At 34.6% G+C, this 13,193-nt stretch overlaps 2 protein-coding genes across 4 annotated transcripts; both read left to right on the top strand.

The window, feature by feature from the left end:
• The first annotated feature begins 24 nt into the window (after positions 1-24).
• LOC108192940 (chromatin remodeling protein EBS-like) lies at positions 25-7,323 on the top strand. 3 transcript variants are annotated; one of them, XM_064079074.1, is made up of 4 exons: positions 25-1,150; positions 3,782-4,124; positions 4,212-4,280; positions 6,810-7,323. In XM_064079074.1, exons 1-4 carry the CDS (start codon positions 1,093-1,095, stop codon positions 6,889-6,891), a joined length of 552 nt encoding a protein of 183 aa, XP_063935144.1. In that variant the 5' UTR covers positions 25-1,092; the 3' UTR covers positions 6,892-7,323. The 3 variants fall into 3 exon arrangements, with proteins under 3 accessions (XP_063935144.1, XP_063935143.1, XP_017214972.1); XM_064079073.1 differs by lacking the exon at positions 25-1,150 and adding an exon at positions 1,171-3,681 and having other exon boundaries at positions 4,221-4,280; XM_017359483.2 differs by lacking the exon at positions 25-1,150 and adding an exon at positions 1,179-3,681.
• A 1,404-nt stretch (positions 7,324-8,727) lies between these two features.
• Positions 8,728-12,231, top strand: LOC108224564 (serine/threonine protein phosphatase 2A 59 kDa regulatory subunit B' gamma isoform). Its single transcript, XM_017399227.2, has 2 exons — positions 8,728-10,240; positions 11,564-12,231. Exons 1-2 carry the CDS (start codon positions 9,017-9,019, stop codon positions 11,951-11,953), a joined length of 1,614 nt encoding a protein of 537 aa, XP_017254716.1. The 5' UTR covers positions 8,728-9,016; the 3' UTR covers positions 11,954-12,231.
• Positions 12,232-13,193: the final 962 nt, after the last annotated feature.

Here is a 13,193-nt window from a genome sequence, read left to right as displayed (position 1 = left end):
GAGGGAGTACCAAACTCCTCCGATAAAAAGGGCAATTTAGTCCCAACGGTGCGCGCTGCTATGCTTCTACGATCGTTTTCTGCCAACACAGCCCACTGTTATTAATTTGGTTTCAAAATCAAATGATAAGGAATTAGGGTTTGTTTTTACGATCATTCCATCACCGTTGTGATTCCCAATTGGTGATTTGAAGCTTCAAGGTATGATTTTCCGATTTCGCTTTAAGTTTGTGTACTATTTTTGCCTGGCTTTCGTGAGGTGCCTTAGCTCTAATAAGCTCCGTCTTTTATCAACAAGTTAGATATGTGCTGTGTGTTGTTTGATTTTAATGTTGCTTCGAAGAATTTTAAAGAGAAGGATATAGAGCGACAGCCTTCGCTTGAAATTGAAATTGTTGATTACATATCACCCGTAACTTTGATGTTCAATGAGATCGAAATAGATCAAGGAAATGATTGCTTAAAGTCTTTTGAGAGCGTTGCCTTATAATTATGATGACAGGCTATCAGATGTGTAGGACTCGGAGGATGATTAACCGACTATGGAAGGCGTGGCCTTGTCTACAGATTGTTTATGATTTCTTTTGAGATTTGTGGCTCTTCCGGAACAGATGCGAATATATCGATCATTCCTTTATGTTGTGATTACTTGATCTCTTTGACGCAGATGATCAACGAGCGTGGGAGTATTCGAAGTCAATACTCTAGCACATTTATGGAAAGTTTATGGTGCGCCGTCCATTCATTAGGAAGGCCATTAACAGTATCTTTCTGAATTTTATATTTGAGACTGGTCGACACAATGAGATTGCTGAATTGCTTGAAATTTTTGTGAGTATAATTAAATGGGGGTGCTTGACCATTGAAAGAACACACTTTTGTTTCTGCACTCACCCTACCTTTACAAACCTAAAAGTGTGTCTGTGCCACCAACAACTTTTATATCGTATTACCCAATTTGTGAAGAAGGACCCTAAGCTAGCTGACAGTGGTTCCGGTCTGCTGGAGTAATGGCCAATAACTAATAGTTCAAAAGAAGTCACTTGCTTAGTTGGAGGAAAGTTTTTAAACTACCCTGATTGCCGAATTTCAGATGTGCTCGTGTCTCGTTCTGTCAGATAGGTTGCTGTTTCAACAACCTACACTTCCAGGTATTGTGCAATCTAAAAGATTCTGTTCTCCTTTATGTTTAAATCTAAGATCTTTAGCTATACGTAATCCATAGGTTCATTGACATTGCATATTTTGATAGGTCTTCATTTTCTTTTCGCATATTATTTTTATAATACCTGCCTTTCATCTTGATCATTGTATGGAGTGATGCTATGTGATATTGTTTTAATTATGTTTCCTACTAATATAGTAATTTAACTAGTGTTTCATGATTCCCCAGCCTTTTGGGTACGTGGTACCGATCATGTATGTGAACCATTAGATGGGATATGGGGGTCGATATTAGGATCCCATATCCCTTTTTAGTTATATCTCAATAAACATTTTATAGTTTAGTTATTGATTTTTGTAATTAAAATATATATATTTTAGCCGATATATAGTAGTAAGTAAATTAGAAAATGAAATTTTAAAATTATATGTAAAACGGGGAGGAACTTCAGTATGAAATTTTAAGGGGATATAAATATGTTCTTGTAATCAAGGCATGTCTCACGTGTCCTTTTTCTTTCATCTACATCAGCTTACCAACTCCTTACTTTTCTTATTCCTTTTATTAAAGTACATTTTAAATGTAATTTCAATCAAGATGGTATCAAATCAAGTTATCTTCCTTTTTAAACGAAAATTTCTTAAGAATAACATATTTTTGGAGATGTATATATTGTAACATCTTAAAGCAGGCATGTTTACAATGCTTTGGATTGCGTTTGTAAATATATTTTTGCATATACTACTGCGGTAATACATAAATGGTCAAAAATGTATTTTAAACTTCTGAATAGAAATTTTCAAAAAAGGGTAGCCCTCGTAAACTCCTGTTATGTTACATGCTTGAGGAAAGTGGTCAACAACCACCAGATTTTGCCCTGCGAAGGTTAACCTTAGTAAGGCCAAGAATAGCTAAAACTTATTAAAAGCCCTGTTCTCGAACGAGCCCAGGAGTAAACTCACATTAAGACCTATAGTGTCGGATCAATCTCTTCTCGGGTACATGAATTTTGAACAAAGATCAGATAGCATTCCATCCTACGTGATTGCACATGCTTGAAGAGCGCGTATGCCACTCGGGTTAATATACAAATGCTTAGGTCGTAATTTGGCGAGAACATAGCAATGAAATTTCTGACGGGACTTTTGCACATATAAAAAATTTGTTAAAGGCATATCCTAAATTATTCCTTACATGATGTAATCCACACATATAATCGAGCACTATAGTGTTCCATCTAGTTTAATAATATTTGACTTTCAGTTCTTTCACCGACTCAAGAAATTCGGAAGCTTGAAGAATATTTAAATCTCCACTAAGTGCCCTGAAGATTCGGGGTAGTTAGTGGCATATACAAATATTTCTAATAATCCCCGAATTTCTAATACTAATTACAGATTAAAATTAATAATTCAATGCCCAAGATATCTTTTCTTTGACACAAGGAAAGAATCAACAAATAAACGGAAAATATCTGTAAACGATATCCTCCAAATTAGGAAGGTATCACAATTCAAAGGTTATATCAAATAAATTCAATTAATTTCACAATTAAGTTAGTTTAGTCCTAAAGTCTCCTAGGATAAGTCCAGTGACAATGTAACTGTGTGAGCTTGTTGCTATAAAAACATAGGTATGGAGACATCTTGGATCTGATATACAAGACAAATCGACACATGACAGTACATACTTTCTACAAACCCTAACCCCTTAATATAGCCATTATCGATATACATCAGCTTTATTATTCTGTCCAAAACATTGTTAACGAAGTTCTATGTTAATAATATTATATATTATAATATTTTAGGAATTTAGGAATGAGTTCAGGTATGTCAGTTCGGCACGAAACAGACCCTTTTTCTGAGATAAATTTTCACCCAATCTGAACTCGAAATGCAAATCCCCCAACCCAAATTTGTATATTCTTTTCCTGTCGGGTTTCGGGTTGTGTCAAAAAATGCCACCTTTAATGAGGGCTCGCATGAATTTAAATGATAAAATAAAAAGATGGATGAATAAAAAGATAGGGAATCAATACTTATATTTCTTTAAGGGAGATGCTAGAGGCTGGCATCTCGAAAATCCAGTTCACAAGCCCAACCCACCTAATGTAAAGACATATGTGGGAAAAAGTCAGAGGGTAATATACTAATATGGTCTAATTACACGGGGGGGTCACAAGCATTTTGTGCGAAGAAAGTAAAGGATAAAGGGGAAGGAGGGATGAAGAAAGAGATAGGCAAGTAATAAATCTTAAAAGTCCGGTGTTCAGCTTTCATTAATTAGTAAGTTTTATAATCTATAATTCTATATATCTACATATCTTGTTTCTTGTCAATTAAACTCTTATTACTACGGGCTTTGCGCTCCGCTCCGTTCCCCCAAAATCTCAACACTCTATTTCCCAGTTGAATTCTCAAAACCCTAATTTAAATCAATTAATGGCGGCGACAAATAATGGAAATAGAGATCTGGATTATTACAAAATCAGAGGAACTAACATAATTGTCAGGCGTAAGTAAATCCTCCTTTCCTCTACTCTTTAATATGTATACATACACGTACATATATGTATATTTTTTGTGATGAGTTGAATTGTATTTATTTTTTGTAGCCGGAGATTCTGTATCAATGCGACCATCAGAATCTGATAAGTTACCATACATTGCACGAATTGAAAAGCTCGAAGAAGATAGTCAGAGCAATGTGAAGGTCCTAGTGCGTTGGTACTATCGCCCCGAGGAAGCTAAAGGAGGGAGAAGACAGTTTCACGGGGCAAAGGAGCTCTTTTTATCTGATCATTATGATGATCAGAGTGCTCTTACTATTGAGGGCAAATGTGTTGTGCATTCCCTTAAGAAGTATACCAAGCTTAAGAGTGTTGGTGCGGAGGATTATTTTTGTCGGTATAAGTACAGGGCAGAAGATGGAGCCTTTACGCCGGAGCGGGTTGTAGTGTGAGTAGATTAAAGAATTTGTGTTTTTGGTTTTGAAGTTGATGTTTTTGATTAATTTTAATTGATTAGTTGTCTATTTATTTGAAGTTTTTGCAGATGTGAGTTGCCGTACAACCCTGATGATTTGATGGTCCAGTGTGAAGGGTGCTGGGATTGGTATGAACTTTCTTTATCATCATTTTTAGTTACTTTGAAATTTATGGATGGAACACCCCACCAGCATAGTTTGGATATTTACTTGAATAGATCTATGTACCATTACTTTTTTCAGGCTATTATATATGTTTTCTACTTGACTTTATTATTTTGATCATCTAGTGAATTTCCATGTATAGTGTAAAAATCATGCTGCAGTCGGGGTATAAAATTTTGTTTAAGAATCTTAAAAGGCAAGAAGGTATGTTAATGTCATTTTTTTCTAGAGTCGTTCATCTCATTTATGTATTGTTCTTGTTTGGTGATGTGAGGTTGATATGATTATATTTTGATAAGGCCACTACATTAAAAATTTAGTGAGAACACCTAGGAACATGATCTAAAAATGCTTTAAGCATCCTTTCAAGAATATGTTTAATTTAGAGGACTTTATATCCCTTCACTGCTTATGGTTTGTACTCTCATATTATCAATACTTAATCCCTTGACTGATCTCGACTTTCAATCACTTCCTAATTCATTTTTAGATGACAATTTAATCTTAGCCTTCCACTGTTTGTGAAACCATGAAACTGAATACAAATTTAGTCATAATTTAGCTCATAATCATAATTTAAATTTATTCAAGGATGAAACATAATAGAAAAATAAAGCAAGTAAGCCAATATTGTAGGATTGTGATATTAGAGAAACAAATGTGCCCGTATAATATTTCCGGTTTATGATTGAACAATACTGGAACTTGCTACTTTTAATCTGAAAGATTTAGGATGGAAGGTTAAAGAATGGAAAGGAACCTAGTGTGGCCTTATTTTGTAAGAGCAGGATGGTCAATGGAAAGTCTAATCAAAGAGGGAAATGGACAAAGGTTTTGGATAGCTTGAGTTAATGGTATCCGTTAGCAGCAGTAATGTATGATGGGAGCCTATATAGAGATAAGGGTTTTGAGGCCTCTTCAGATTTATCACCGATATGTAGTTATCCTTTGGGATCTGTTAGCAGTAGTAATGTATGAGGGGAGCAAATATAGTTATAAGGATTTTCAGGCCTACTCTTCAGATATTCCTGATGTTCAGCTTATCCTTTAAGGATCAGGTTCTGGGAACGTGAGTTGTAAAATTTATGATATCTGTTTTTGAAAAATTGCAGATCGTAAATGTATAAAAAAGACATTAAAATTTAAAAAGTATTTGAACAATAAAAGCAGGGCACAACTATTACATATTCACTACATTAATCCATTAACAACAAATGCAATACTGCTTGACACAGGCACCTTCTCATATAGTCATATGTAACTACTTTGGAGTTTGTTTCTGTGCTTTGTCTATTTCTATATGGATGTTCCTAGTATTTTTCTTGAAGTATTGTCACCCTCGTTCACATAAGGTATAGCTTAAGTAACTTACATGCTTTTAACTTCATTATGAGTTGATGAACTAGTATTCAATATAAGTTTATAACAACCACGTTCATATGAATTTGTTTAATTATATTAAGAAAGGACCAATAGAATGCAAATATGTAAAATTACATTGGGATTATTTAAAGAATCAAATGCACATAAAACATATTTTTTTTAAAAAAACCTTATCTTATCTGAAACTTGCCCAGTACCAAATCTATCTGCAAGTCATTGTAGTATCCTTCATATTTGTCAGGATTTAGTAGTCTCTTCTTATACAGTAAACACTAATTCAATTTCCAACTTTGTAATTGACCATTACCATACCCCCTTTAAAAAATAAATTGATTTAGTTTGCATTTGAATTGATTTAGTTCTCATAAAGACATCTAAATAGTATGTTCATGGTTTATTAGGAAGTTGTTCTGTGGTGTTAATGTTGATTAACAAATTGCTAGCTTTATATCTCGTTCAGTTCTCAGCCTTTCCACCTACTTATACCACCACTATTTACTAATATCTTCTAAGTGTATGAAATAATTCTTCTATGTTTTCAAGGCGTGGACTGTGTTTAACAATATATGTGATGTTGGTATGTTGCAGTATATATAGCAGAAACCATGTGTACACTGCGCTATTTGTTTGGTATTTTTACTATATAATGTATTAACTGGTCTCTTTTAACCAAGAAATTCCTTCTTAAATTTCTATCATCATCAGCTCTTCCTAAAAAACAGTCGGTCATGATACACAATCCTACATCTCTATATGTTGTTTATTCTTAAATCTATAAGGAGCATTTTCTTTTGTGGCACTGTATGACATTTTATGCTCTATATAAGTAGATGAGATCATAATATATGGTCATGACTCATGAGTGATAAGATTAAAAAAAAATTATTTATGTTTTACACAATGACCAGGCTAAGCTTGTCTTTCAATTTTTCATCGACAAAGGGTGAGCATAGTTTCCTAAAATTCTACTTAGTATGTGCTTACTGTAAAGACTAAAGAATGTATCTGCAGGCTTTTCTTTTCATACTATTCCTTTTTATGTTTATGTTTATGTTCCTCTCTGCTTCCTCTGTTATATTGTACCCTATGACATTTAATGCACTTGGCAGGTTTCATCCTTCTTGTATTGGCATGACGAACGATGAAGCTCAGATGTTGGAACATTTCTTTTGTGCTGATTGTGCATCCTAGTTTGTGCCGAGGGTGCTTATTGGACATCCCAGCTAGCACCTTCTACTGAGGCTAAGGCAGAACCCTAAGCAAAATTTGATTCGATGAAATTTCCCATTGGTTGCTAGATACTGGGATAAGCGGTCGTGCAGATGTATGTTGACTGCAGCATCTTATGTTTACTTAGTTGGTTTTTTTAATCTCGGTAGTGCTAAACTAAATGTAATTGGATGGAAAAAATTGTTGCGTGTGTCTTATTTGATAATGCAATTATGTTTGTCTAAGTTGTTTTGACAAATTTGTGTATGATGGTAGAATCATACATTTGGCTTTCCAATTTGGTAGCATTTTATTAGGACCTGTTATGGCCTCCTCTTTATGCATGTAATGTGTGTAAGATTATTACATATACATATAATATATATGCATGTGTGTATGTATGTTGTTGATAAACTCATGCACAAATAACTGGGTGATATTCGAGAGATCACCCACTCTCCACACATACATTCATATCTAATTCATGCCTACCTCAACTGCAAACTTGTTTCTGTTTATACTCGTACTGATATTATGTCCCAACAAATCCTATCTTTTTCAGATTTGTAGTTGACACAATGCACAATTAATTCACCAAATCCTCCACTTTCAAATTCATCACATTCTTTATTTTAAATCTTTTGTGAAGACCATTGACTATGTTTCGACTTAAAGAAAACACTTTATTGTTTCGGCTTCAAAATGACACCCCTCTCCTTCTGTCTTCATCCCTAATATTCCACTCAACTTAAATAACTTCTCCAGAATTTAGCCTTAGCATCATATTGGAACGACAATTAAAACTTTCCGATTATTCGGTAGCTACAGAGGCACCATAGGACACCACGCCCGCACAACCCAAGCTTCTCTCTCATCTCCTCGACTCTCTCTCTCTCTTTGAAAATTACTTTAATTTTTTTTTCCTGAATAAAAATTTAAAATTTGAATTTTTTATACACAAAAAGAAAATTTCAAAATATGTTTTATAAGAAGCGGAAACCTTAAAATACATGCCCATGCCGAGTAGTGGGAAAATAAATGAATAAGTGGACGGAAGGAGTAATAATAACACAAATTAGCGATTAAATCGGGAATAATTATAATTAGAATTCTAAGAATTCATTAAATCATTCAAATAATTTATCGTCTACAATCAATTCTCAAGTAAAATTGAGTCAAGTTATACTATATTTTTGTGGAGTTCAACCACCAATTTAGATATCATATGAACCTCAAATCAAAGTTAAGAAATTGTACAAGTGTCTATGGTCTTTTTTTAGTATAGTATTCGTTCTTATTTTTGTATAATAGCATAAAATATTGCAGATGACATCTAACCTTGATTTTTTTTATAAATAATATAGAATATAGAAAATAGGCAACCATAATTTTTATTCAAAAAAACAAGATAAAATAATATATAAAACTAAATCTTTTAGAAGTTTTAAAATACGTGTCAAACTCTCACCTCCAAAGTAAATTACCTAGAAGACATAGAGAGTACTATATATAAAGATAGAGATATATATTATATCACCATAATATTGCAGATTAATACTATGTTTTAATAATGCTAAAAAAAACATAATGTTAACAATCAAATCTAAACCTAGCGTTAGTAAAAAAAAATCTGAACCTAACATTAGTGACAAAAAGAAAAAAAATTATAGTTTAGTGGTAAGTATCTGAATAGACAATAAGTTGGGTGGCGAAAAAATTTATTTTCACATTTATTTAATATTAATTTTTCATAATTTGTATTTTATTAAAATCGAAATTAAAATTTGGAACCAATTAGGGTTTTTATTTGTTTTTCAGAACCCCAAACTTGTACGATTATACGGATGAGCATCACCCATCCCAATCTTTTTACATGTCTTCGGATATACATACAAAATATACATTCAAGTTGAGCATCTTGAAAGCCAAAATCTTGAAATATTTCTAGTTCCAAACTGGTAATATGAAGCTTCAAGGTATGATTTTTAGATTTGGGTTTTCTTTGATAAAGTTTGTATATTTATGATACATTTCACGGTGATTAATTTTAATTGTGTCACCCTTTTGGTGGAATTATAATTAGAGCTTCAGTTAGTGTTTAGGGGATATGATTAAGCAGTTAATTAGTAAGCTTCCTAAGAAGACATCGAATAAGTCTTCGAACAATGACCCTGAAACTGCATTTTCATCTATGAATACAATCAACTCAGCTGGTGCTGATAATAGTTCTAAGGGTGGTTCGTTATCTGGGAAAGGTTCGATTATTAGTAATGGTAATCATGGTCCACAATCGTCGAGTGTTACTCTTAAGTCGAATCAAGGGATGCAGTCGGGTTCTGTGGCTGCCCGAGCTGGCCAGGGGATTAGTTATGCTGCTTATGAGGCTTTGCCTGGCTTTCGGGAGGTTCCTAGCTCTGAAAAGCACAGCCTTTTTATCAAGAAGTTGAATATGTGTTCTGTGTTGTTTGATTTTAATGATGCTTCGAAGAATCTCAAAGAGAAGGATATAAAGCGACAGACTTTGCTTGAACTTGTCGACTACATATCGTCTGTAACTTCCAAGTTTAATGAGGTCACAATGCAGGAGATCACGAAAATGATAGCTGCAAATCTTTTTCGAGCCTTGCCATCCAATCATGATGACAGACTACCAGATGTGTATGACCCAGAGGATGATGAACCGACTATGGAGCCGTCATGGCCTCATCTACAGGTTGTGTATGAGTTTCTCTTGAGATTTGTGGCTTCTTCTGGGACAGATGCAAAGCTCGGAAAAAGATACATTGATCATTCCTTTGTGTTGCGATTACTTGATCTCTTTGATACGGATGATCAACGAGAGAGGGAGTATTTGAAGACAATTCTCCATCGTATATATGGGAAGTTTATGGTGCACCGCCCATTCATTAGAAAAGCCATCAACAATATCTTTTACACTTTTATATTTGAGACTGGTCGGCACAATGGGATTGCTGAGTTGCTTGAAATTTTGGGTAGTATAATTAATGGGTTTGCTTTACCTCTAAAAGAGGAACACAAACTTTTTCTTGTCCGTGTACTCATCCCCCTTCACAAACCTGGAAGTTTGTCAATGTATCACCAACAACTATCGTATTGTATAACCCAATTTGTGGAGAAGGACGCTAAGCTGGCTGACACAGTAATTCGAGGTCTGTTGAATTGTTGGCCAATAACAAATAGCTCAAAAGAAGTCATGTTTCTTGGTGAGTTGGAGGAAGTTTTGGAAGCCACCCAGACTGCAGAATTCCAAAAGTGCATGGTCCTTCTGTTCCGTCAGATAGGTCGCTGTCTCAACAGCTCACACTTCCAGGTATATTGCAATCTACTAGATTCTGTTTGCTACATTAAGTTCAAAGCTAAACTCTGTAACTATATCATCGCTGTAGAGGTTCTTACATGTTAAGTAACTAACTCTCCAAAACCTTAAGGTGTGAGGAAGGCTTAGCATAATCATATGGTGTATATTAAGTATTAACACCCACCCTTACTCTCACTCTAAAGCCCATTATTGGGCCAAGAGTGGATCACTAGGTGCCCATCTTAAATAGTTTAATAGTGTTTGAATTGATGATTGATAATTATGGTGATAGGAAGGAACCTCCTCCAACTGGAACTAGAGCTCTGGTTCCATGTTAATAATCTACTCACAGGGTGTTAGGGGGCTTAGGAGGATCATATAGTATATTTTAAAATTAGACATCACTTTTTTTGTTAGTCTTGTGATTTCTTGTATACTGTTCTATTATACTTGCCCTTTTTCATGGTATTTTGTGTTGGTAATGAACTACGTATATTATCTTTGCTGATAAGTCTTATGTTACACTTGTGTGCCCTTTTTACTCTTGGTGAGCTAGTTTTCTATCATAATTCAGATAAAGATTGCTTAATAAGTGCAAATATTAAATATTAAGAAATTTGTTAATGTTGTGTTTGGTTGGGGTGATGAATGAATTTGGAAGGAATGGAATAAAATTTGAACTCTATAATGAACAATTGTTAAAAAAATTCCTTCCTTCCCCCATTATATTCCTTACATCCTATACTAGAGTTCACACCCCCATTTTGAAAAGGAATGGTCCATTCTCTCCTATATCTAATTTGTTCTAAAATCTTGCACTTGTTCATTTTTTTACAAAACTCCCTCCTACCTCTTATATTTTCTCTTGTGTTTGCTCATTCCATTCCATTCCATTCACTCCAACCAAATGCAACATAAGAGTCTGTGAGATACTCTGTAGCTATCTATAATTTGGAACTGTTTCTCTACTAATTTTATTTGAGTGCAAGACTCAGATATTCTACTCTTGTGTTTCTCCTGAACATCTGATGAGCTTTTATAGTCAATCCTTAATCTTGGTTAAAAAATTTTGATTCAACTTTGTGTAACATGCTTTAGTTTGATTTAAATATGAGCTAGATAGTACCATCTAAGCTAAGTAAATGATTTCCCTTTCCCCCTCAATTCATCTTGTTTTGCCAATGCCAACCCCCCTCCTCCCTCCCTCTTTTTATGCTTACTCTTCATTAAGTATTCAGCCTTAAGAGTCTGCTTTGATGTTGGTTTTGTCTGTGATTATGTTGTATAAGCTCATAATTAATTATTTTGTTCTATGGTACTTGATTTCGTTTGTAGGTAGCTGAACGTGCATTGTTTTTATGGAATAACGATCATATAAGGAGTATGATAACACAGAATCGCAAGGTCATACTGCCCATTATCTTCCCAGCCTTGGAGAATAACACTAGGATTCACTGGAACCAAGCGGTTCATAGTTTGACGCTGAATGTGAGAAAAATATTTATAGACGCAGATCAAGCACTTTTCGAAGAGTGCCTAGCTAAGTTTCAAGAAGATGAAACGAAAGAAGAAGAAAGACTTGAGATGCGGGAATTAATCTGGAAACGCTTAGAAGATATAGCAGCGTCCAAGGCTGCAAGCAATGGGGCGGTGCTTGTCTCAAACTTTTCTTCTTCTCTTGCCATAGCTACTAGCGCAAATTCACCTAAGATCACCAGTAGTTAAAGATGCACTCTCATGAAAATTTGAGGAACAAACATCATTAGTTTATTAGTGTAACCAAAATAGGGGGTCTGCAAGGGAGGGAGAATAGGAGATGCTAAGGTCCACAGACTCCACACGTTAGTTGGCAAGCTTAAATTATGAGGCTACCCCTGCAATTTGCTTTTTGCTTGGGTTCTTGGCTTTTTCCTTTTTGTCGTATCAGCCATGAATCTTTGTATGAAAAGAAAACTGGTTCAACCAGGAAAGCGGAAATCAAATTTTTTTATGTTTCAGCGTCATATCTTTTGTTGTGTATTGATGCAAAGGGTTTCAGTTTCTTTTCTCCCTGTTCCTAAGGTTACTGGAGAACTATATTCCATCTCTTCATTATTAATCTTCACAATAAGACTCCAGAAAGGCATATAGTAAATCTGAACATTTGTGACGTGCTAGTAAGTTGCTGTATTCTTTCGGAGAAGGATCACATTTTATTTTGCATTTGATGGAGTTGATGCCTGTTATCCCTCACATTTGCTTACAGTCGTAATGAAGTATATCGACACTGATTCATATTAATTGCTTGCCAGAATCTTTCATAAACGTTCTCTAAAATGCATGTAACTCTTCGGTTGCAGAATCTTTAGTTTACAATGTATGTTTCATCTGTCGACGATCATTGAAATAATTTTCTGCAGTTTCCTCTGCTACACGAGAAAACCACAGGGTCGGAAATTCACCCTGCAAAAGTCCGTAATGATGTGTTAGCTTGGCTGTCATTCGGAGAATCCGAGTCCTGCAATATCTAATGTTAAATCTACCACTCACGTCTAGTAACATAACAATTGTCAATAGTATGCTAGTAGTTGAGACCTTTTCTTAGGAAAAGATCGACAATGACAAGCATTATGGAAGCAAAGATATACATATCAAGGCTTTCATTGTAAAATGAGTACACAGCTATCAAAATATATACATGGATTAACCTTTTATACATTAAATGGTGTTCATATCAAGGAAATGAAGGAAAAGGAGCTGCTCTCTGGCTGTGCTCTGAGTAGTGCCAAGGAAAAGGAGGCAAGATATAAAGAAAAACAAGAGAACAAAGGGATTCAATACTTTGGCCTTTTCGGATCAAATATTGTAAAAATCAACTTGGGTAGAAATAGAGCTAATTGGAGTTTATTGTGTAAATAATTTATATTAAATGTGTGTGTGAGTGGTGAAATATACTACAAGTATGCTAGCTTTTGTCAAGACATTG

Source organism: Daucus carota, chromosome 6 (genome assembly GCF_001625215.2).
Source record: "Daucus carota subsp. sativus chromosome 6, DH1 v3.0, whole genome shotgun sequence".
In the NCBI taxonomy this organism is placed as follows: Eukaryota; Viridiplantae; Streptophyta; class Magnoliopsida; order Apiales; family Apiaceae; genus Daucus; species Daucus carota.
Note: the sequence above shows the minus strand (reverse complement) of the source record. Positions and strands in the feature narration are given on the sequence as shown.